Source organism: Choloepus didactylus, chromosome 5 (genome assembly GCF_015220235.1).
Source record: "Choloepus didactylus isolate mChoDid1 chromosome 5, mChoDid1.pri, whole genome shotgun sequence".
Taxonomy (NCBI): domain Eukaryota; kingdom Metazoa; phylum Chordata; class Mammalia; order Pilosa; family Megalonychidae; genus Choloepus; species Choloepus didactylus.
This window is the reverse complement of record NC_051311.1, coordinates 104,301,830-104,327,498: the sequence shown is the minus strand read 5'-3', so window position 1 is coordinate 104,327,498 and position 25,669 is coordinate 104,301,830. Positions and strand designations below refer to the sequence as shown.

The 25,669-nt window shown below is 37.1% G+C and overlaps 2 protein-coding genes across 8 annotated transcripts in view; one reads left to right on the top strand and one right to left on the bottom strand.

Moving 5' to 3' along the window:
* DBF4 (DBF4 zinc finger) overlaps positions 1-6,447 on the bottom strand; it is a 32,932-nt gene extending 26,485 nt beyond the window's left edge. For all 3 annotated transcript variants that reach the window (XM_037836592.1, XM_037836593.1, XM_037836594.1), the window contains exons 1-2: positions 6,184-6,447; positions 4,810-4,985 (exon numbers count right to left, since the gene is read on the bottom strand). In XM_037836592.1, the coding sequence (XP_037692520.1) occupies positions 4,810-4,985; positions 6,184-6,229 (222 nt within the window). In that variant the 5' untranslated portion in view covers positions 6,230-6,447. The remainder of the gene's footprint in view (positions 1-4,809; positions 4,986-6,183) is intronic.
* Positions 1-25,669, top strand: part of SLC25A40 (solute carrier family 25 member 40) — a 206,643-nt gene that overhangs the window by 89,048 nt on the left and 91,926 nt on the right. The window contains exon 1 of one of the 5 annotated variants that reach the window (XM_037836596.1): positions 6,555-7,005. The exons of 2 other annotated variants lie outside the window; for them this stretch is intronic. The gene's annotated coding sequence lies outside the window, so the exon portion shown is untranslated. Of the gene's footprint in view, positions 1-6,554; positions 7,006-25,669 lie in introns of those variants that run through there. 2 more of the 5 variants (XM_037836595.1, XM_037836599.1) reach the window with 2 other exon arrangements.

The window sequence follows — 25,669 nt, the reverse complement described above, 5'->3', positions numbered from 1 at the left end:
ATTCTTAGGAACTTTAATGTCATCCTCATTCTGCAGAGGAAAAGACTCAGGTACAAAGAAGTTAAGTGACTTGCTTGAGGTTACATCAAGTAACCAAGAAAGAGAATCTGAACACAGGCATTCTGACCCAAGTCCAGGTTCTAAAGGTTATGTTCTTTATCTGCGCTGTCTAATAAGGTAGCAATTCACTACATATGGTTACTGAGCACTTGAAATGCAGCTAGTATGAATGAGCAATTGAATTTTAAATTGTATTTAATTTTAATTAATTAAATTTAAATAGCCACATGTGGCTGCCTAGTGGCTAATTGTGGTAGACAACACAGTACTAAATCACTATGCTATAATATACTCTTATAAAATTTAAACTGCCAAAAGGAACCCTTGTCCTTATCACTGTCAGACTGTTTGAAGAGAATTTCCCTGCTAAAATGTTTGAAAACTGCTGCTTGGATTTATAAACTCATGTCCTAAAGTCAATGTTATTGAAGATCACTCCCACCCAGGGGCAATACAATTAAGAAGTAAATACCAGTAATCATTAACTGTTTGCATAAATGAAAATATTAATTTAAACTAATTGCTTCAGTATCTCTCAATATAAATCATAATAAAAAATGAAGCAAAGTGTGTAACAGATGAGTTAATTTCATTTACGCCTTAAACAGAATTTGCTGCTGAGACCAGTGGCCCCTAGCTATGTGCAAATTACTCCTTTCTTTTCTGAGCATTGCTGATGGTCTTCAACCAGTAAATAAAATAAGTATCAGCCTTTACTTTTCCAGGGATTGCAAACTCAAGTGTCTACAAGGACAAGCAGGAATAAAAATGTTTGAAATTGACAATTTATATATCACATACTTTCTTCATTTTCATAAATATGTGGCCCTAATATGGCCAGAGTTTCTAATTTTTCATAAGGAGCCCAATCTTCTGCACATTTTTTACTGGCCAATAATTAAAATTGAATACTTCTACCACCACAAAATTGTGAGGACCAAATACAACCATAGGATACCAATAGTACAGCATCTGCTTCATACCTTGACTCTTCTGTGCTCACTAGTAAAGGTTCTAGATCAAGTTTGAGTATTCAGACTCAAGATGTTACTAGGCACCTAAAATCACATATCATTAAATGATTATAGGGTTTATCTTTATCCAATAAGGTAGAAAATAGTGTAATAACTTGTAATAGGAACATGAAAAATATTTTAAAGTTAGAGTTTTAATAACCATTTATTTTTCAGTTCAAAGAAAACAGTCTAAAAAATCTAATCCATTAATACCTTAGAATTGTTTAGTATCAATTTGCTAAATGGCTCATTTACCCAGTTACCCAAAAAGTGACAGCCAATTTTAAAATATGATTTGAATACTCCTATCATTACTAGTTAATTTCTTAATTTACTCATTGTTTAGTATTTTTAGGAGTCTTAACCTTATTTTTGGATCCATCCTTTACATTTTAATTTTTGTTTTCTTTTACATTTTTTTTTAAATAGTTAAAGTATATCATATTTTCAGTACTAATTATTGGGGTTCATTAGGGTAATCTCTTCCGGGACTTTCTTCCTTGAAATTTTTACCTTTCCTATTGAATTTTCTTGCTACCAAGATGACATATTCTAATTGTTCCTTGTTAGTACCAAAATGTCAACACTTCATGTGCTGGGAAAGTAATTTTGTAATATCAACCAGAAAATGAAAGCTGCTTCCACATCACACAATGAACATTCATTACACATCTCTGGTAAAAGGGTGACATATTGAACTTTTGGTGAATGGTCACATCTCCTCCACTCTCCACCTGAAAATTTCCTTTTATTTCCCATTTCCCACAGATCAAGTTAAAACTCTTTAGCAGTTAATAAAAATGCCCTTAACAATCTGGCCCCAGTATAATATTATTATATTATTAAGATTTCCCCCATCTAAATCTTAAGCTCATCACATTACACTATTAACAATTCCCCAAACAAACCACATTGATACATTTTACACATTAAGTAAGCTCATTCTGGTGTATTCTCACTAGGCCTTCAAGGCTCACGTCAAACTTTATTTCCACTATGACTCCTAATTGCAGAGTTAATCATCCCATTTCTGTGTCCTAATAGCTATTTCTACATATTTTTGTTAAAGCACTGACAATGCTGTACTGTAAATTATTTATTTTTGCATCCCCGGCATCTTAAAAACAGTGCTGAAATATGAGGGACAATTGCGGAAAAGTAGTTGATGAATGAATTTCCATATGCTCAACTATTACTCATTCTTCAAATCCCACTTCAAACTGTGTCTGCAAAATGTCCTCCATAACTGAAGACCCTTCTGTTCATATTCTATGTTGTAATACAATTAATTATATCCATGCCATCTCTAACTAGATTAGAAATTGAGGGCAAGACAGACATCAAATTCATTTTTTAATCTATCCAAACACTTAATACAGTGTCCTGCAAACAATATTCAAATATTTGTTGAATTAGTTTTACCACGGTCTTCAGTTTCTTAGCATATTGTTGAATCTATGCCCTTAAGGAGCAACTTAAAACTTTTTCTAATGACTCAAGGTCATGATAATGAAACATTAAATATTTAACTCTGTCTGTAAGTTGCTGATGTGGCATGGTATCTGCCCTTACATCTTTATTCTCTAAATGCTTATTTTAGCAAAAACTATTTAGATCTGGACCTAAATATAGTTGATTCCATGTCCTTATATAGGTTTTATAACAGCTACTTTCCTTGCAACTATTCACAGATATTCCCCAAGATGTCAGAATTCACTGCTGTGTTCTCAGTGGTTGAGTTTGTCAAAGTGTATTCTCCAGATAAATAGAATATTAAGATGCTTTTATTTAGGACTAGAGAAAATAAATAACATAAAGTGCCTAATTAAACAAAAAGGCAACACCAGTAATTCTGTGAAGCAAGATAAATTATACAAAGTATAAAGGGCCTAAGGTTATTCTAAATACTACTTAAATACATAAGCATAATCATTTCAAGGACTATCTAAATTCCTTAAAATTGAATACTAATACTATTAAATTAGTGTCAAAGAGATCAAAGTTCCTTTATAGTTAATTCATGTAGGAGGTCTTCATGACGTTTTTTTTTTTTAAGTGACAGAAACCATAATGTGCTAGAGGCAGATGCAGGACTCAGAATGAACATCACTGAATTATAGTCAAGATAGTGCGTATATGTGTGTGTGTGTGGGGGGGGGGGTAGAGATCAGAATTTGATAAAAAAAATTTTAAAAAGAGAAATTAAGGAATAAAGTTAACAATAAATTCAGTTGAAAATCCATGGCTTTAAGGGAAAATTTAGAAACTCAAGCTCTTACTATGCTCTAACTTCACTGGTCTACTTCATAGCACTTTAGGATAAAGATTTGCAATGTATAAAGCAAAAAGATCCCTCAACTGTTATCTGGGAGAGAAGTAATTCCAAAATTTGATTTTTAGAAGTGCCTCAGGAACTGCTGTGAAGATGGGAGGAGAGAGAAAGAAGGGGACAGGAGTAGCTGGTTCCTGCTATAGCCTCTGTACTGCTACTTCAGCTGGAATAATTCCCTTTTTACTGGTTTTATACATTGGACTTCTAAATACAATTTTGTTTGAAGGGTTCCAACTGCTAAAAGCATAAATCTAAAAATCACTTATTTAGATCACAAGGGTTAATGGGTAATTTACCATTTTTCAGAAAGCTGTCAAATTATATCAAATAGCCACTTTGTATCCACTAATTGCTGGAGGAATAGAATGGTGGAGTGGTATGTAAGTCTGAGAAATAAGAGCCTAATCATGCTTTGATTGGGTCAGTCACTTAACTTGTCTGGACCTAACATACTTCATTTCTAAAATGAAGGGATCTTTACTCATTTTTGTAAGATCTTTAACACATTAAGACACTCTTGTTATGTGGCATAGTCAGTGAAGGTGGCAAGCTTATAAAACAACCTTTAGAAATGGAGTCATATTGCCATTATGACATGTTACTGTGATGACACATGTGACTATACTCTAGTTTTAAAAAATAAGTAGAAAAACACACAATTTCAGGAAACTTCTTACAAATTCTGCAAGTTTCTAACACTTATTCAACAATGTTGATCTTGAGAAACTCAAAATCCAGGAGAAAGTAACCTTTTAAACAAGAATTAGGAAATAACAGAAGCTTAATAAACTCACAAAAATTCACCCACTACTAACCTTAATTCTAAGAAAATCTTAGAATTTTGGGCAGTTTTCTAATTTCCTAATCATCTAATCAAAGGACAAGGTAGAAAAGAAGTAGATTTTCAAATTCTTAATCCAAAATTCTGTTTCCTTAATGACATTCATTCTGTTGAAACTATTTCACTCAAGGTCAATTTTAACTCTTTGTAGTTTGAACTGGACTCCCTCATTCTGAACTCCCAACATCCTTACTGTTTATAATAGTCCAGACAAATTTATACAGCTCCTCAATAAACACCGTCAAGCAGTTCCTACTATGTGAAAGACACTCCAACATTACAATGAGAAGTCAATCAGTGGTTCCACTAGGACAAGAGAGTCTCATTTCTCACACTTTGGGAACCTTACACTAGACTATAAATTACAGACACCTGAAAGTTTTGTCAGGCTACAAAAGATTACAACAAATGGTTTTTTGTTAATAGTAAAAAGCCAATACAAATTTTAGGCTTGATGCTAATAGACGGTTATGTTTTTCAAGATGAAAATTTTAGATGATTACATTAGAAAGTACTAGTTATGAATTTTTCCTTTTTGTCTATGTATAGTTTTGACTTACCCCTCCAAGATCTTTAATGTCTTTTTGCAGTCTTTCAGATATTGAGACAGAAGGTATGTCCAGGTAAAATACTTTTCCCCAAAGTGGCTTATATTTGGATTTTTCTGGTTTGTTATTATCGGTTTTTAGAGATTTCAAAGATGTTCTGCTTTTTTCATTTTTGACTTGGATTCCACCTGTTATTAAAAATGTTCAGAATTAGATCATGTTTTATGCAAACAGAAAATTTTTGCAGTTTTAAAAATATTTCATTATACAACAATCATATCATAAAGGGGAAAATTCTTTTAATTTCACCAATTTAACAGCTATTTGCATGTATTTCCTTGTAGTATAATTTAGGATAACGGCAAAAGGCCCTATACACTTCAACAGATCCTACGTTGTAAAGTAATTATTGGTTACTGGAAAGAGTCTGAATCAGCGAGAAATATTCAATATATTTTATTTATCAAGGAACACACCTATACAAAACCTCTATGAATGATTTTCCTTCTTAGAATGTAAAATCCAGGAGGGTACTCACTCAACAAATATTTATTAAGCATCTGCTATTCTGTTGAACACTCAAAATTGCTGCTTAAAATGTTAAACACTTAGCTATGTAAGAATCTTGTTACCCCGAATGACCTAGTCCTCAAGGATACAGCACTGTTTAAGTTTTCGTTTCACAAATAGTTTGCCTATATATTAAGAACCATTAAGGTCCACTTGAAATAACCAAATCGCCATTTATTTGAGAATTTCCATCGAAAACAGAACTGAGATCTAAGCAATTGCCTTAAAAATTAACTTTTAGGACATAATCCGTCCATAAATTGGAAGTTGCTACATAAATTAAAAAATTAAACCTTAGAAGCTGGAATATTTTGTCAAACGAGTAAGGGAAAAATGGAAATTTGCTTTTTTTTCTGTTTATCCATACGCTGAAAACAGCAATGACATGTTTAAAATACACACTTTCTCTCGACTTTGAGAATGAAGCAAAATAAATTCAAGAATAGGACCAAAAATCCACCCACGATCACCCAACCTAATCACGAAGCGAAAAACTACAAGCACATCTGCCTTTGAGCTTTCAGCTTCAATGGACCTGAGTTTCTGGGGAAGCTCCGGGAGGGAGCCTGCACATTGTTTTCTAGTTTTACAACAGACCGCTCAAGTAGGAAACTGGGGCCGCGAACCAGGTGCTTTCTGAAGCAGAACCCTCAACGGAATCTTCCTTCAGGCCCCGTCACCACAGAGACGAGATGCACGCACAAGCCAGAAAGGAAAAGAAGCAGAGGACGGGGCTGGAGAACTTAAGAATCGATGGTGAAGCTATCAAAGGAAGAGAGGATTAAAAGGACTGCAGTCGGAGGAGGGGCTTCGTACCCTGGAAATGTCCTTTGCTATGAATCCTCATGGCTCCGGAGTTCATGGCAGCCGCCCGGCACCTACATACTGGGTCTGGAGAGTGTGTCGCGCCGGACGGCCGCGAAAGCACAGCACTTCGGGACCTGAGAATAAGCCAACCGCCTCTCCCTTTCCGCGGGCCGCAGCCCCCACGCAGCAGAAAAGCTGCGTCTGCGGGCTGGGTTTCCGGGGCCGTATCCGGCTCCAAAGCACGGAGGAGGAAGGAGCGAAACACAAGCGACTAAGCTGCGGCGGTTAAAGATTTGAAAACGCGTCACACGACCGCCGCGACGAGACGCGCGCTCCGCCCCATCTGGCGCTGCGCGCCGAGCCCCGCCTCGCGCCGCCGAAATCTGTCTGGCGCGCCCTGCCTTCACAGGCCCCTCCTCGCGCCGCGCGCCTCGCCCCCACGGGCTGCGTCTTCGCCCACACCCCCTCCCCCATTGCGATGCCCTCTCTACTTCAGACCCTACTTGTCCTCGCGCTTCTGGTCCCGGCGCACCTTCGTACAGTCTTGGTGGCTGGTGTTGACCGAACCTAGTGGATGCAGTTACTGCTGGAGGCCGGCCCAACCCACCACCAGGGTCGTTCCCGCCCTTTAGGGTTGCCGCGACCGCCTGCTCTCCAGCCGCCTCTTCCACCAGGTACGCTAATTTCCGAAGGTTCGGATGTCTGGGAAACTGGAAGCGCGGTGGCTGGGCGCACCTCAAATTTAGCTTCGGGCCGCAGGGCCGTGGCGGTAGCCTTGGCCGGGCAGCGGTGGGCCCTAGTCCGTCCCGGATCGCAGAGCGTGGTTTCCAGGTAGTCGCAGCTGACCCAGCGGGTTGGGGACAGGCCGCAGAGGGGCTTTCCGGGTGAGAGGGGCCCGGGCGGCGTTGTAGCGAGGGCGGGGCCTGGCGGCCTCTTGCTCTAAAGAGAGCGCCGCCCCAGAGCGAGTTCAGGTCGCTTTGTGCCCCTTGGCATTTGACTGTGCCTTTTGGCCTTTCTCTTTTGACCTTTGTTGTACACAGGCTTTTGTTTTCGTTTATAACTTGCGTTTCGTGTATAAGTTTATTTCATTAATAATAAAAAGGCAGTGGAATTTAAAATCTCAAGTCCAACGTTTTGGGTCTGGACCCACCATTTATCAGCTGGTGAGACTTTGGTTAAATTACCTAATTAACTCTCAGTTTTGTCATCTGTAATTTGAGGTTACAATGAGATTACAGTAAGAATTAAATTAAAATTAAAATATTTGTGAAAAAGTGCTTTGTAAATGGGAAAATGCTTCACACACACATTTTTGGGGGTATATTTCTGTTTGCAAGCTTCCTAAGGAGAAAGAGTTGTATCTTGTGCTGCTTTGCCTTCATTAACAACTCTTGGCCCTAATAGGCACTTACTGTTTTTGGTTGATTTTTGACCTAACAGTTCAGGGAAATTAGTAAGCGCCCGTGTCACTCTTCAGCATACAGGTGGTACCTTGAGGCATACCAAGGTAATAACACAAGAGATATATTGGGTTTGTTAAGGGAAATGAGGATTTTGTTTTGGATGGGGTTAGGTTGAAGGGCCTGGGGAGACAGGCATGAAACTATGTTTTTTAGGCAGTTGGAAGTATTTGCCTGTAATTCAGAGGAGAGGTCTGGAAAAGAGCAAGCCAGAGAGAGAAAGGGATCTATTTGAGAGCCATCATAAAAACCAATCACTGATTCTCAGTCATGGGCGATGTAGAAGAGGTTATTGAGATCTTGCGAGTGGGGAGGAGGTGTAGTATGAACAAACATATTCAATATTATAATTTTGATTTGGGGAAAAAAACACTTTTCAAAATATGAATTACAGAAAGAACATGATTTTTGTTTACCAAAAGTTTTAAAGAGTGAGAAACACTAATAAAAAATGTAATTGAAGCTTTGGGAGGAAATGAAATTGTTCAGGAGAGTGTGTGAAATAAAAAAAGTGATGATGGAGAGAAGGGTGATGAAATAGTGACAAAGATAAAGAGCAAAGAGTTGTGAAGAAAACTGGTAACAAAAGTTATCTTCAACAGCCAAAGAAGAATTGCAAACACTGGAATCCGATAAGATTTGGAGCCTCAGTTTTAATCTGCAAAAGGGGGTGATAATCCTTCTCAGAACCATTGTGGGAGGATTAAACATTTTAGAAAATTTAATTAGTACAGTGCCTGGCATAGAACTCAGTAAGAGCTAAGTGCTATCATGCTGGTGAACCCTGTATCTGCTCTGCCAACCCCGAGAGAGCTCCAGAAGGCTAAGACTTGAAAAATAGGCCTTTGATTTTGGCGTTTAAGATGTTGTTGGTTTCTTTAATGATGAGTTCAGTACATGGAGAAAGTGCGTGCTGGATAAGAATGGGCTTGATGTGAAGATGAGTAGGGTATATTCTTTCCAAAGACTTTGTCTGTGTTAGGGAAGTGTAGTGATAGAAAGGGAAGATTGAGTCTTTGGAAAGTTTAGGAGGTATAAGAATGACTTAAGCATGTCTCTACCTAAGAAAATAATAAATGGAAGCTCGTTTTATGTTCTGGTGAAAGGTGAGTTACCCAGCTTATTTACCTTAACCAGAAGGACCATAACATAGTTGTACCTGATGCATTTAGATACACCCCTGACTGCGCTATGATGATAATGTTAAGATACGAATAAGCAGAAAAGGTCTGCTTTGCTGCATAGTGTTAATTTTGTAACCTGTAGTCCAAGGTTAGTTTTGAAAAATATTAGTGTTGGGAAGTATTTTAGTTTCCAAGTTGCTAAAACAATTACCATACAGTGGATTGGCTTCACAACAAGGATTTATTGACTCATGGGCTCAGAGATTAGAAGGCTTGCTTCCTCCTGCAGTTGGTAACTTCTGGCTGGCCAGCAATATGTGGGGTTCTGTGGTTTTTCCATCTCATGGCAATGCACATTGTGTGTGGAAGCATTGTCTCCTTTCTCTCCCAGGTTCCAGTGACTTAGCTAATGGTTGCTCCTGTTTCCTTACATGTCCAATTTCCTTTTATTTTAAGGACTTTAGCCATATTGTATGAAGGCCCACCCTCATTCAGTTTGTACTAAAAATTGATAATGTCTTCAGACATCCTGTTTACAAATGGGTTCACATGCACAGGACCAGGGGTTGGGACCTGAACAAGCCTCTTGTGGGGGACATGATTCAACCCCCAACAAAATCCAAATCTTTTAGTAGTCACAAGAAAAAGAACTTGGCCATATATGTGTGGCCACAAGGCTGGAAACCTCTTTACCTGTCATATAAATTATTAAATCTATTGGTAAGAGAATACGGTTTATATTAAAGTAGATCGTGAGAGTGTGATATAGAAAGAGTCCTTCAGATGAAGGATATACATTCAGGAAGAAATGAATGGGGATAGGGTTATTTGTGGTAAGTTTGGTTAGAGTCCTGTTAATCAAAGCAGGAGAATATTGAGCAGAGTCTTGGTCTAATTAAATGTGCCTTTGGCTCTGACTCAGGAGAAAGGAATTTCCTTCAGTACTGGCTATATATCCCTAATTAGTTTGATGACCTTAGACAAATACCCTTTCTGTGCTCGAGTTTCCTCATCTGTAAGTGAAGATAATACCTGCTAGTTTTCTCGACAGTTTTCTGGGATTATCAAATGAAACCTAATCTGTCTTTTCAGACTATCTACCCTATATCCAAATACATATATACTATATATATATATATTTGTTCTAGTGTCTAGAAAAGCTGGTTTATTTATTCTTTTGTAACATTTCACATTCCTGTTGTCCTTTTTTTGCTTAAGCCTCTCTACCTGGCTGGTAATTTTTCCTCTTCCCTATCCATAACAAATATAGCAGAGATTCTACCTTTATTTCCTGCTCCTGTTTGACTTGTTTGCCAACGATTGATATATGATTTTCTGAAATGTGTTCTTTTGTTATTTTTATTATTTTGGTAAATTGGACATCCTAGGGTTTTTTCTGAGGTTGCATTCTTAGTTTTGCAGGCTAAGCATGTGAATGAATAGGACTAGTTAGTGCCTGTGGCACTGAAATGCATGTGTCAGGTGAGGGTGGTTTGGGAAACCAGGGAAAGTTAATTAAGAATAATTAATAATAAATAAATCTTAACACAGCCTAAGTGAAGGATCAAAAATGGAGAATATACAAGACAGAAGGAGTCAAAATTTAGGAGTGGCTCCTCCTGAGACAAACAGAACCTACTGTGGCATGTATAGGAGCTGTTAAGGATAATGAACTGATCCAGAGGTTATATCTTATAGCCTGAACTAGATTGTAAATTCCTTTAAGGTAGTATTGAGCACACGTGATCATGACCATAAAACAGTCTACCTATCTACTCCCCTTCCTTCTTTCCTTTCATATTTATTGAGCACTTACAATGTCCCATATCCAGTGAAATTGCTTTACTGTAAGACTCTTAGAAGTATACCATGTAACAGTCATGCTTTCTTTTTTTAATTTCTAATACTCATAATTGAGGTATAATTCACATAAGATAATCTGCACTCACGTTAAGCACACAATTGATGGTTTCTGGCAACTATGAACATCTACATAATTATCACCCCAATCAAGAGAGCAAACATTTCTGTCATCCCGGAAGTTTATTTCACTCTTCTTTCCAGTCACTCTTCCTTATCCCACCAGAGGCAACCAGTCTTCTGATTTGTATTATCATTGATTACTTTTGCCTGTATTTCAGCTTCATATAAAATAAAATAAAATCTCATAGAATATACCTTTTGAGTCTGAATGTTGTATAACATTATAGTTTTAGATTTATCATGTTGGTTCATTTCTCATTACTATTGCTGAATAGTATCCCATTGTGTAAATATACTACAGTTTCTTTATCCAGTCACTTGTTGATGGATGTTTGGGTTGTTTCTGGTTTTTGGCTGTTATGAATTATGCTGCTATGAACAATCATATACAGGTCACTTTTGTGGACATGTATTTTTATTACTTTTGGATAAATATCTGGAGGCAGTATTGGTGGGTTATATGGTAACTGAATGCTTAACACTGGGAGAAACTACCAAATTTTAAACCTCCCTCTACCAGTGTATGAAAGTTGCATTTGTTACAAATCCTTGTCCCTGGATATGAACTAGGTCTCATGTAAAACTTTTTTTAATTGAAGTAAAATTCACATTACATAAAATTCACCATTTTAACTATTTTAAAATGTACACTTCAGTGATTTCCAGTACATCACAATGTTGTACAACCATCACCACTATCTAATTCCACAACATTTTCATCACCCCAAAAAAGAAATCTTCTACCCATTTAAGAATCGTCCCCTTACTTTCCATCTCAGTGGATTTGGCCTGTTCCGGACATTTCATATAAATGGAATCATAGAATACATTGTGTTTTGTGTCTAGCATCTTTCAGGTATCATATGTTTTCAAAGCTTGTCTATGTTGTAACGTTGTACCAGTTAAGATTCTCCAGAGAAACAAAACCAATAGGGGCTGTGTGTGTGTGTGTGTCTGTGTGTGTGTGTATGTATGTGTATGTATATGTATATATGTATACACATACACATTGATAGAGAAGGAGATAGAGACCTTGATTTATTTCAGGTAATTGACTCACAGGCTCAAGTGATTATCAATAGAGCCAGCCAATAGTTTCCAGTAGGCTGGAAACTCAGCAAAAGTTAACACTGCAGTTCAGTCTGGAGGCACAGTTTCTTCTCAGGGAAACCTTAGTTTCTGGTCTTAAGGCTTTACAACTAATTGGGTGAAGCCCATCCACATTATCAACTGTAATCTCCTTTACTTAAAGTCAACTGATTGTATGGAAAAGCTTTCAGTCTTTCATTAATGAGCATGACATTTGCTGTGGGTTTTTCATAAATTCTCTTTATCATAAGAGAAAGTTCCCTTCTATTCCTGTTCTAAGGGTTTTTATCTGAAAGGGATGTTGGGTTTTATTAGATTCCTTTTCTGCATCTGCATCAATTGATACGATCATGTTGTTGTTTTTCTTTCCCTTCATTCTATTAATGTGGTGTATTGCATTGATTAATTTTCTTATGTTGAACCATCCTTGCATTCCTGGAATAAATTCCACTTGTTTGTGGTCTATAATCTTTTTAATGCACTGTTGGATTTGGTTTGCCAGTATTTTGTTGAAGAAGTTTGTATCTATATTCATAAGGGTTATTGGTATGTAATGTTCTTTTTCTGTATTGTCTTTATCTGCCTTTGGTATCAGGGCAATTGTGGAGACACGGAAGGTCCCCTGGCTTAACAAACTATAGAGCAGGGCCTCCCCAAGCTCCAGATGTCTGAAGGCGGGCACTGGGCTAGGAAAAGGCCAAAAGCTTTGCATGTCTGAAGGTGGACTGCAATTTAGATAAGGGAATAGTCTCTGAGCTCCTGCTGGGCTCCTTCTGTGCTCCTGTCTCCCACCCCTACTGTTTCCCATCTAGCCCCCAAAGAAATTGTCCCTTGAGACTAAAGATATGTAAATACACCTTATGGCTTTAGAAAAAATGTACCCTGCCTGAAATACCTGAAAACAGTCACGTGGGAAACTACCTTGTATGCTATAAGGACCTGTAGAAATGAGTAGAATAAAACTTTCTTTTGCATGAACACTGAGGATGGAGTGTGCTCCCCTTCTTTCACAGGCAATGGTAGCCTCATAGAATGAGTTAGGAAGTAATCCCTTCTGTTCTATTTTTTGGAAGAGATTGGTTGATGAATCCACTTTAAATGTTTGATAGAATTCAGCAGTGAAACCATTTTGTCCTGGACTTTTCTTTGTTGGGGGGTTTTTGATTCTTAGTTCAATCTCTTTACTTGTTATTGGACTTTTGAGGTCTTCTTTTTCTTCTTGCATCAGATTAGGTAATTTTTATGTTTCAAGAAATTTATCCATTTCTTACAGATTTTTCTAATTTGCTGACATAATTGTTCATATTGCCATTTTATTTCTGAAAGGTGGGTAGTAATGGCCCTACTTTCATTCCTGATTTTAGTTATTTGTGTCCTCTTTCTTTTCTTTATCAGTCTGATTAAGTATTTGTTGATTTTATTGATGTTTTCAAGCAAATAACTTTTGATTTTGTTTATTCTATTGTTTTTATGTTCTCTTTCATTTAACTCTGCTCTGATCTTTAAATTTCCTTCCTTCTGTTAACTTTGGGTTTAGTTTACTCTTCTTGTTCTAGTTTATTTGGCTGTAAAGATAGGCTACTGATTTGTGACCCTCTTTTTTAGTAGGCTTTTAGAGCTACCAGTTTCCCTCTGAGTACTGCCTTCACTGCATTCAGTAAGTTCCAGTATGTAATATTTTGGTTTTCATTTGTCTCAAGATATTTCCTAATTTCCACTGTTATTTTTTTCATTGACTCTTTAGTTGTTTAATAGTATGTTGTATAATTTCCACATTTTAATAAATTTTCCAGTTTTCCTTTTGTTATTGGTTTCTATCTTTATTCCTTTGTGGTCTGAGGAGATATTTTGTATGATTTCAATATTTTTTTATTTTTTAAGATTTAATTTGTGTCCTAACATATAGTCTATTCTAGAAAACTTTCCACATGTGCTTGAGAAGATTGTGTATTCTTCTCTTATTGGGTGAAATGTTCTGTATATGTCCATTAGGTCTAATTGGTTAATAGTGTTGTTTTCAAGTCCTTTTGTGCTTTATTGCTTTTCTGTTTAGATGTTCTATCAGTTGTTGAAAATGGTGTATTGAAGTCTCCAACTATTCTTGTAGATCTATTTCTCACTTCAGTCTGTCTACTTTTGCTTCATATATTGTGGGATTCTGTCATGAGATACATATATGTTTATAATTGTATTTTCTTGTTGGATTGCACCTTTTATCTATCTATCTATCTATCTATCTATCTATCTATCTATCTATCTATGTATCTACATAAAATACCCTTCTTTGTTTCTTGTAATCTTTTTTGACTTAAAGTTGTTTTGTCTGACAATAATATAGCCACTCTGGCTCTCTTTTGATTACTGTTTGCACGGAATATCTTTTCCATCCTTTTTGATGTCAACCTCTTTGTGTCTTTGTAACTAAAGTGAGTCTCTTGTAGATAGCATATAATGGGTCATGCTTTTTCATCCAATCTACCAATCTTTGCCTTTTAATAGGAGAGTTTAATCCATTGACATTTAAGGTAATAACTGAGAAGGACTGATTTACTTATGCCATTTAGCTATTTTTCTCTATGTCTTGTATGGTTTTTAGTTCTCATTTACTCCATTACTCCTTTTTTTTTTTTTTTGAGGAGGGGAAGAGGGTTTATTTGTACTGGCGAGAAGACGGAGGGTGGGCGGGCAGGGAAGATTTCCCAAATCAGACTCTCCGAAGTGATTTTTCCTTGGCTTTTATACCCATCAGACACAGGGAGACACAGGTAACAGAGGTTTACAGAATTTTGGTAGTTCATCCTACATTCTTCAGGATTTACATTTTGTGACACCTGGGAAAGGTACCTCCTGGTCTAGGGAGAGAGATGAAAGGCTTATTCATATTTGGGAAGTATGGGGCAATAGTTTGTTAAGGTCTGGGTGCAGAGTTTACATTTACATATTGCTCTATTGTGAGACTAAGTGTTCTCATTATAGCCCACTTCCAGCTTTGAAGGTTACTTTTTAAGTCTACTTTACAATTTCCAACTTGCTTACCATTTTAAGATTATATTTAAAAAGTCACTGTTACAATTTCCCCCTTAAAACAATGTCTATGTACAATCTTGGAAATTGGGCCATCATTCATTCCGGCTACTTCCTGCTGAAAAATGGGGTGACATAATTAAGGGGTTGTCTGATGGAATTTTTGATTAATAACTTGTAGATATTGTTGATTGCCTTCAGGGGAGAATGGATTGCTCTTGGCAGGAGTTTTGGAAAACAAAAAGGGTTCCATACCTGTTTGAGTTATAATTCTTGTTCATAGAGAAAAAGTCATTTGACTAAAATGAGTATAGTGTAATGATCAAGAAGATTACAAGGATGGTTTGAAGAAGGGTCTGTAACCATGACCTTATTCCTAAAGGTAGCCAACTGAATAGAAATTAAATTATTAACTGGAATTGTCTTAGCTCAAACTTGATTTTTTAGGTGAGCTAGGAGAGATGTTTCCAGATTCATTAGGAATATGGGTACAACATTTATTTTGTCTAGAGTACGTGTTTCCCCTTGGGAGGTGGTGAGGATATTTAAGGCCATTTTATTTTGTAATACTGTCTTGCACATTAAAGCCTTTTCTGCCTTTACTAGAGTTATAATGTGATAGGTGTCATTTCATGCATTTATTTTGGCAATTGCATTTTTAACTCATAAATGGGATGAATAGTGCAGCTACAGGTTTATTAGATTTATTGGGTTCTGTTAGGGGTGACAATATATTGCAAGTCTCAGATTCCAATTAGTTCTATACCAATTACTAGCTAATAAAGTGATGGTTTGTTTACAATTTTCAGAGGGTAGCTGTCCCATTTTGCATATCAAGGAAGGGATGTGTAGCAGGGAATAATTTTTGTTCCTAACAAGGTGGAGCCTTTTGGCTCAGCCTTCTATATCCTGGTTAAGCTAAACTATTCTATCCTAGAATTGAACATGTTCAATTTTTATTCTTTCAGTAAAGTTTTTTTCCTTTTTTTTATTTAACTGATAGGAATAACATAGTGCTATTTCACTAGTGATATTGGCAGAGAAAACAAGATGGTGTTCTGGCTGGGTGAAATTTACTAGCCGGTGACAAGATTGTTTCTGGTGTTATTTTTGGTGCTTAACACACTATTTTTCTTGTGTCTTATTTATTAATGACTTGAAAACCATTTAGTCCAAACCCTTATAAAGGGGATATCCACTATGGCAAGCTAGAGACACTACAGATAGGCAGCTGGATACAAATCCAGCAGTTAAGACTGGTTTATAGAAGCAGAATATGAATAGAATCTTTGCAAGAAGTTACTTTGGCAGGTTGCTACAAAGGGCATAGTAGGTTATGGAAAAATAGATAACAAGGAATATTATAACTAATTTGACTAGGAAGATTTTTTTTCTAAACAAATATTTTAGGTCATCCCGAGGTTCACAAGTATACTTAGGTTCTGGATCATCTGGAGGATTTACTGTCACCACAGCTTTGCAGCTAACAGGAGGTGTGTCTCCATCTTGGAACAGCTGCACCTTGACTCTGGTGTGGTGAATTCCAGGGCTTTATTTCCTCAATTTAAGAAAAGAATGGATAATAAGTAACACTAAATAAGGCCTAACCCATTTAGGATTTAGTTGAACCTGGGGATGCTAGTCCTTTTAGGTGCAGAGCCGAATTTAATCTCTAGGCTGGTAATGGTGTAAGGGGGTACACCTGTGGGGAATTTAAGATAATTAGAGGCATAATTATTAATTGCATTTAAGGATTTTACATATTGAATTTTAGCTAATTTTGAATTGGGATACGTTACCTGCATAAAATGGCATTCTAAATGCTATTTTATAAGGGCTCAAACTTAACCTGCTTCAGGGTGCTATTATTGTACTCAGAAGGGCAAGAGGTAGAACTTTATTCTATTTTAAATGAGTTCTCAAGCAGCTTTTAAAGTCCGATTCACGCATTCGGTAGATGGTGGCTTATAAGCAGAATGCAGACACCAGTCAATGCTGAAGAGTCTTGAAACACCTTTAATAATTTTTGCTATGAAAGCTAGTCTATTACCGCTTTGAATAGAAAGCAGAAGTCCAAGTTTAGGAATAATTTCTTGAAGTAACTATTTTACAACTTGTACTTTTTAGTCCATCAAAGAAAAAAACTTCTAACCACCTAGTAAACGTCCACAAATACTAGCAAACACTTGAAGTTTCCAGGGATTTTGGCTTTACTGTACATTTATTTGTCAGTCCTCTTCATCTGGGCCCTTTTGTTGTCCATGGTTAGATGTCCTTTGCAGTGGATGGCTAATTTCTTGGGATGCATTTCTGCATCTAACAATTTTAAAATTAGATGTATATGCTTTATGTCTTTGTTGGCTGCAGTTATTTGACCATGCTCTTTTTAAATTGTTTTGTGAACATGCAGTATGCATATCTTGTCTTTGTAGACCGGTGACTCTACCTTGTGCTCAGCTGGAGGGCTTTTAAGAGGGCAATTAACCCCACCCTTTGTGCTGATATCCCTAGTGGGAGAGGCAGTATTTGCTACTGACTATCTTGCTTTCTGTAGGATGACACTCAAGATTGTCCAGCAGCACTGCCTGATAGTGATTTAGTTTCTCCATTGTGAGCCACTGTCCCGTTTTTGTTCCAGTACAGTAAGGACATAATGGGGAGCTCAAAGTAAACTTTTTGCTGCTCTTAAGAGTTCACAAGTGGCTGCCACTGTCCTCGGACAAGCAGGCCATCCTTAGGCTTCAGTGTCAAACTGATTTGACAAACAAGCCACTGGTCATATTTTTTTTTTTTCCAAAAGGCTACATAAGCACCTGAAGCTCATGTCCTACTTTTCATGACAGACAGGTTGAATTCTTTCATGTGGTCAGGGAACTTGAGGCTGGAGCTGATACCAATTTACCTTTAAACTTTGAAAAGTTGGTGTACATTCTGGTGTCCATTTTAAAGAATCTTTTTCATTTCCCTTTAGGGCCAGATATAGAGGTTTGGCTTTCAATCCAAAATTTGGTATCAACAGTTGACAATAACTGGCCATACTTAAGAATCCTGAGTTCCTTTTTGTTCTTTGGCATGGCCACCTGCCAAAGGGTCTAGCCTGCAAAGTCTCTTGTGGATCTTTACTCCTGGAAGATTTCTGGACAAGACTTGCATTTTTAAAACTTTGTGACAACACAATTCAGCTACACTGCTGTTTTATTTCTATGTCAGGTTCTTCTCATTCAAATGCAGAGAGTTTTTGTGAGTATTTTGGATGCAATAAATGGCATCCTTTAAATTTAAACTGGGTGTATACGCATCAGAAATACTGATTAGAAGAGTGTACAGATAAGGTACTGTGGGACGTACATTTTCCACTATTTGATTTTTATCTCTTAAATCCCTGACAAATCTGTAATCTTGAGTGCCTGGTGTTATTAGTACTTATTCTAAAATCTTTTAATTAATGGCAAAAGTGCTCTCTTCTATTCACCTAAGTGTACATTGTTTTAAATATGTTGGTATCATGTCTGGCTGCAATCTTACTCTGACTTCTTGCACATCTTTGTTCTTCGAGGATTTTTCACAGCCCTTCTTTGTTAGGAAGTTGTTGCTTGTCTTGATCTTTCAATGCAGTTTGTAGGTCTGCTTGTAGAGCTGGAACTTGTAAAGCCATTTTGCCAGGTGAAAGAGAGAGCGAGCGCATGTTGGTTTTTTTGTACTGCATCATTTTGATTCCCTTTTTCCCTTTTCTCTATATTTTTTATTTTCTTAGTTACCTTTGTAATGACAGTTAACATCATAAACTGATAAAAACCTAGTTCAACTAGTACCACCCTAGATTTAGTAGTATATAAACTCTCTTCTATGTCTCCGCCCGTCCCTCTTTATATTGTTATTGTCTCAGAGTACGTCTTTATATGTGGTATGCCCATTAACATTATATAAAATTATAGTTTATACATTTGCCTAAGTTTTATAGGAGAGAAAAAAGCAGTTACAAACCAAAAGTTCAGTAATACAGGATGTTATATTTACCTATGTAGTTACCTTTACCAGTATTCTTTTTTTTAATTCATATTCATTGACATATATTCACATACCGTGCAGTCATACAAAACAAAGCATACATTCAGTTGTTTACAGTACCATTATATAGTTGTGTATTCATCACCAAAATTAATTTTTAACATTTTCATTATCACACACGCAAAAATAGTAAGAATAAAATTAAAGTGAAAAACAATTAAAGTAAAAAGGAACACTGCGTGCCTTTTTTTTCTCCTTCCCCCATTTTTCTACTCATCCATCCATTAACGAGACAAAGGGAAGTGTGGTCCATATGGCGTTCCCAATCACATTGTCACCCCTCATAAGCTACATTTTCATACAATCGTTTTCAAGATTCATGGGTTCTGGGTTGTAGTTTGATAGTTTCAGGTATTTACTGCTAGCTGTTCCAATTCATTAGAACCTAAAAAAGGTTGTCTGTATTGTGCATAAGAGTGCCCCCAAGAGTGACCTCTCGGCTCCTTTTGGAATCTCTCTACCACTGAAGCTTATTTCATTTCCTTTCACACCCCCCTTTTGGTCAAGAAGATGTTCTCCATCCCATGATGCTGGGTCTAGATTCCTCCCCGGGAGTCATATTCCACGTTGCCAGGGGGATTCACTCCCCTGGGTGTCAGATCCCATGTGGGGAGTGGTGGGGGACAGTGATTTCACCTACCAAGTTGGCTTAGCTAGAGAGAGAGGGCCACATCTGAGCAACAAAGAGGCATTCGGGAGGAGGCACTTAAGCACAATTTTAGGGATGCCTAGCCTCTCCTTTGCAGCAACAGTCTTCCCAAGAGCAAGTCCTGTGGTAGAGGGCTCAACCCATCAAACCACCAGTCCCCTATGTCTGTGAGCACATCAGCAACCATCAAAGTGGGGGAGCCCAATACCCCTGCATTCTCCACCAGCTCCTCAAGGGGGCTCTGTGCATTTTTTTTTTCATTTTTTTTTAATTAACTCTTTTTTTAAAAAAATAACTATATAAAACAAATTTTTTTTTAAATACAATAAAAAAACTTTTCAAACAAACCATGACAAGGGAGTCCAACATGTTCCTACTCTACCCCAAGAAAATAACCTAATATAGTAACATTTCTGTAAATTTGTTACTACCATGCCCATCTGAAATGAACAAACCAGTCATTCCTGGGCATTCCCAGAACGTTAAACTTACCCATGATAGCTTATCTGTTCTTATTGGGTTATCGTTCCCCCAGCTTCTATTGCTGGTTCCCCTACGTTCTACATTATAAACCATTTATTTTAGGAGTGTGTTGTTTAACCTCCAGGTGTTTGTGAATTTTCTAAGTCTCTGATGGTTATTGACTTCTAATTGTATTCCATTGTGGTCAGAAAATGTGCTTTGAATAATTTTAATTTTTTTTTAAATTTATTGAGGCTTGTTTTATGTCCCAGCATATGGTCTATTCTGGAGAAAGTTCCGTGATCACTAGAGAAGAATGTGTATCCTGGTGATTTGGGATGTAATGTTCTATATATGTCTGTTAAATCATATTCATTTATCCAATTGTTTAGGTTTTCAGATTCCTTATTGGTCTTCTGTCTGGTTGATCTATCTGTAGGAGAGATGATGTGTTGAAGTCTCCCACAATTATTGTGGAAACATCCATTGCTTCCTTTAGTTTTGCCAGTGTTTGTCTCATGTATTTTGTGGCACCATTATTGGGTGCATAAACATTTATGATTGTTATTTCTTCTTGTTGAATTGCCCCTTTTATTAGTATCTAGTGGCCTTCTTTGTCTCTCATAACATCCTTGCATTTAAAGTCTATTTTATCTGAGATTAATATTGCTACTCCTGCTTTCTTTTGGCTGTACTGGCATGAAATATTTTTTCCCATCCTTTCACTTTCAATTTCTTTGTGTCCCTGTGTCTAAGATGAGTCTCTTGCATGCAACATATTATTGGTTCATATTTTTTAACCCATTCTGCAAATCTATATCTTTTAATTGGGGAGTTTACATTCAACGTTATTACTGTGAAGGCATTTCTTGAATCGGCCATCCTATCCTTTGGTTTATGTTTGTTGTATATATATTTTTTTCCCTCTCTCTCATCGTCCTTTAATGAACCTATATTGAATCTCTTTAGTACTGAACCTTTCTCCATATCTCTCTCTCTGTTGGTAGAGCTCCCTTTGGTATCTGAAGTAGGGCAGGTCTTTTATTAGCAGAATCTCTCAGCATTTGTTCGTCTGTGAAAAATTTAAGCTCTCCCTTAAATTTGAAGAAGAGTGTTGCTGGATAAAGTATTCTTGGTTGGAAATTTTTCTCTCTCAGAATTTTAAGTATGTCATGCCACTGCCTTCTTGCCTCCATGGTGGCCACTGAGTACTTACTAGTTAGTCTTATGTTGTTTCCTTTGTATGTGGTGAATTGATTAATTTCTCCCCTTTTCTCTGGGTTTGCTGTGTTTTTTTCTTATTGTTGAAGGTTGTAGTAGCCCATTTGTTTAGTGATTTTTTTTTCCAAACGATTTTGTAAGTACTGTATTCCTTGGCACATGTTGTCACAAAAGCGTCTGTTCCTTTAGCATGCATTACATCTAATGTTATGACAGAGATTTCCTTGAATGCCAGGAGCTAACAATAACAATAACAATAACAATAAAAGAACACAGGAAAACACCTCTCCCAGTCTTTACACATTGGCTCTGTGGTGGGGCTGTCCTTCAGCACTTAGCCAGCCTTGCACTGAACCTAAAGAACAGCCTGTGGTGAAGCTTCGTGTCCTCTCAGGTCTTTCTCAGCACAAGTTTGGGCATGAGTAGCCTTATAAATTCTTTCAGATACATAGATACTCTGAATGTTCCGTCTTCCCGAGGTAATTCTCCACAGTTTTCCTTCCAGGTTGCATATGCTCTATTTTATGTCTTAGTCTTGTAATCTTTTATCCCAGTTTGCTCCTCTTTAATTGTTCTCTTACGGTGTTTTGGTAGCCCTGCCTCCTGCTTTTCAGTCCCAAGTGAGTCTGAGACAGTTGAAACAGAGATGAACATCTTGGATCAGTCTTTCAGGTTGTCATGAGGCATGTTGGAACAGACATACATACACCCCAGTCTGTGAATAAGATTATCTCTGTTCCCTTCAGAACCAGGATCAGGGATCTACTAGGATTACAAGCTACTCCTGTGCTGAACTGTAAATCAGTGGAGGAAGGGATGGTAAAAGCTCCACAAGGCTTTTCTACCACTTTTAAAAAATGATTAGAGCTTTATTATTGTAAAAAGTATATAAATCAGTCAAAAGAAGAGATGAACAGGGCAGAATTTGGGAGGGTCTCAGTCACAAGCTTCTGTGTCCTTTCCATGTGGAGTGAGGACATGTCACCCACCTGTCACAGAGATGTATCTTCTCAATCATAGAAGCAGCTCCACCTGAGTTTCAAGTGTCCTGATTTTATGTGGGATCTCATTTCATAGGCATGATTGATAGAATAGATGTCTATGTGTTTTATTCCTCCCACTTTTAAGTTGCCTATTTCTTAATTAAAAGCTTTCTTGGTCTCTGTACATCTTTGATTGTTTTCCAGAATTCTGAAAAAAATTGGTTCTGCTGTTTTTTCGGTGTTTCTGTGGAGGGATGAGATTTTGGAACCTCAGTCTGCCATCTGGGTTATGTGAAGTCAATTTCTGTTGTTTTCATCCAGTTTGTTTTTTATGGCAGCCATACACATATACTACGTTTTATTTATATGTTCATCTATTGGTTATTTGTGTTGATTCACTTTTTGACTATTATAAGTAACTATGCTATGAACATTCATGTACAAGGTTTTATTTGAACACCTGTTTCAGTTCTCTTGGTTATATACCTTGGAATGGGGTTGTTGTGTTATATGGTAATGCTATGTTTAACTTTTTGAGGAACCACCAAACTTTTCCACGGTAGCTGCACCATTTTTACTTTTCTTTCAGCAAATGCATAAAGGTTCCATAGCCTCACCAGCATTTATTATTTTCTGTTTTTATAATGTCATCCTAGTTGGCATGGAGTGGTATTTCCTTGTGGCTTTAGTTTATTGCATATAGTTTTGATTTGCATTTCCCTGATTACCAGTGATGACCCATTGTTTTTTTCATGAGCTTGTTAGCTATTTGTATATCTTCTTTGAAGAAATGACTATTCAAGACTCCTGCCCATTTTTTAATTGGGCCTTTTGTTGTTGAGTTGGCAGAGCCCTTTATATTCTGTATACTAAACCCTTACCAGGTATATCATTTGCAGATATTTTCTTCCATTCTCAGGGATATCTTTTTACTTTTTTGAAAGTGTCCTTTGAAGCACAAAATTTTCAATTTTGGTGAAGTTCATTTTATCTGTTTTTTCTTTTGCTGCTTGTTTTTGGTGTCATACTTAAGAATCTTTTGCCAAAATCCAAGGTAATATAGAATTACTCTTATGTTTTTTTTTCTAAGAGTTTTCTAGTTTTAGCTTTCATTTAGGTCTTTGATCCATTTTGCATTAATTTTTCTATATGTTGTGAGGTAAGGGTCCAGTTTTCCCAATACCATTTTTGAAAATAGTATTCTTTCCCCATGGAGTAGACTTGGCACCTTTATCAAAAATCAATTGATTATTGATATATGGCTTTATTTCTACACTCTCAATTCTTTTCCATTGATCTATATTAGTACTACACTGTTACGATTAATATAGCTTTGTAATAAATATTGAAATCAGGAAGTGTGAATCCTCCAACTTTGTTCTTCTTTTTGAAAGTTGTTTTGGCTATTTGGGGTTTTCCTTCATTTTGAATGATAATTTTTCCAGATACAGAATTCTCTGTTGACAGTTTTTTTTCCCCCCATCACTTTGAATATGTCCTTCTAGCCTCTGTGGTTTCTGATGAGAAATCAGCTCTTACTTTTTGTGAGTGTCCTTTTTATATGATTTGCTTCCCTTTCTGCTTTCAGAATTCTCTTATTATTTTTGGCTTTTGACAGTTTGATTATAATGTATCTCATTGTAGATCTCTTTGAGTTTATCTAACTTGGGCTTCGTTGATCTTCTTGTATATATAATGTTGGTCAGAAGGAGAGACAACTGAAGAGATGTCAGGTCACTCCCATAAAGGTATAAGGGTCGCCAGCAAAAGCACAATTAACACAGGCCCTGATGAAAAGATGTTTTACTCACATAGAGAGGAGACAGGGCAAGGTCAGCTTCACTATTGGGTGTCAGTTCCCCATAGCCAGCAGGTCTCAATCCATGGCCGATGCAAGGACAAGTTTTACGCTCAGCACGCCTCCCTTTTGTTTGTGTGCTGTAGTCAAGGAACCCCACTCACTCCACTCCAGAGACAGATATGCCACCAGAGTATGAGCTGTAGGTCATAAAACATGCCCTCTAGAATGAGACTGCTGGCAGTAAATATTTATATTTGCTATGGACAACAGAGGAAAGACTGTACCTCCAGTTACCTTATCCAGTATCTGCTAGAGGATTGTGATTTATTCCAGCAGGCTGACATACCTGTTCCTGAACACAGGATGTATTTGTGGGTTCTAGGGAAAGGTGGCAGGTCATGCTAGGACTGCTTTTTGATGAAGTTGCTACAGTGGTGTGTCACAGGAACACAGGCTCATTGACACAACAGAAACTTTCAGCAAATGACTTCTTTATTATTTGCGCAGCATAAAGAGTCCAGAAGGGTGGATAACCTCTTTATTTCTTACCCAGCACAGAGAGTCCAACACAGCAATGCTATTCCAATGCATTAAAACCTAAAACATGGTATCTATATAGTGCATAAGAATGTCCACCAGGGTGACCTTGACTCCGTTTGAATTCTCTTAGCCACTGAGGCTTTATTTTGTTTCATTTCGCATCCCCCTTTTGGTCAAGAAGATATTCTCAATCCCATGATACCGGGTACAGATTCATACCTGGGAGTCATATCCTGCATTGCCAGGGAGATTTATACCCCTGGGAGTTAGGTCCCACGTAGGGGGGAAGACAGTGAGATCACCTGCTGAGGTGGCTTTGCGAGAGAGGGCCACATCTGATCAACAAAGAGGGATTCAGGGAGAATCTTAGGCACAATTATAAGCAGGCCTAGCTTCTCCTTTGCAGTAGCAGGCTTCCTAAAGGCAAATCCCGTGATAGAGAGTTCGGTACATCAACCCACCAGTCCTCAATGTTTGTGAGAACATCAGCAACCATCCAGGTGAAGAAGCCCAACTCCTTTGCATTTTCCCGCAGTTCCTCAGGTGGCTCTGCATATTTTTTTCATTGTTTGTTTTTTTTAAATTAACTTTATCAAAAAATTAAAAAAAAACAAACGATAAAAAGGATTTCAAACAAAACCAAAACAAAGGAATAAGAAAAAACAAATAACCTAAAATAACTACATTGCTTCCAACATGTTCCTGCCATACCCCAAGAAAATTAACAAAGCATAATCAAACAAAGGAATAATGAAAACAGTTAACCTAAAATAACTACATTGCTTCCAACATGTTCCTACCATACTCCAAGAAAATAAACAAACAATAACCGAACAAAGGAATAAGAAACAAATAACCTAAAATAATATTTCTGCCAACTTGTTTTTCCCATACCCCCCAAATATTAACAATCCATAGTGGTTCCTGAGCATTCCCATTACATTAAGTTTACCCTCCATAACTCATCTGTTCTTATTAGATTATCATCTCCTTCACTAGTTGCTGTCTGTCACTAGGTCCCCTACATTCTACAATGTAAAACATTTATTGTACATTTTTCACAAAGGTCACATTAGTGGTAACATACAATA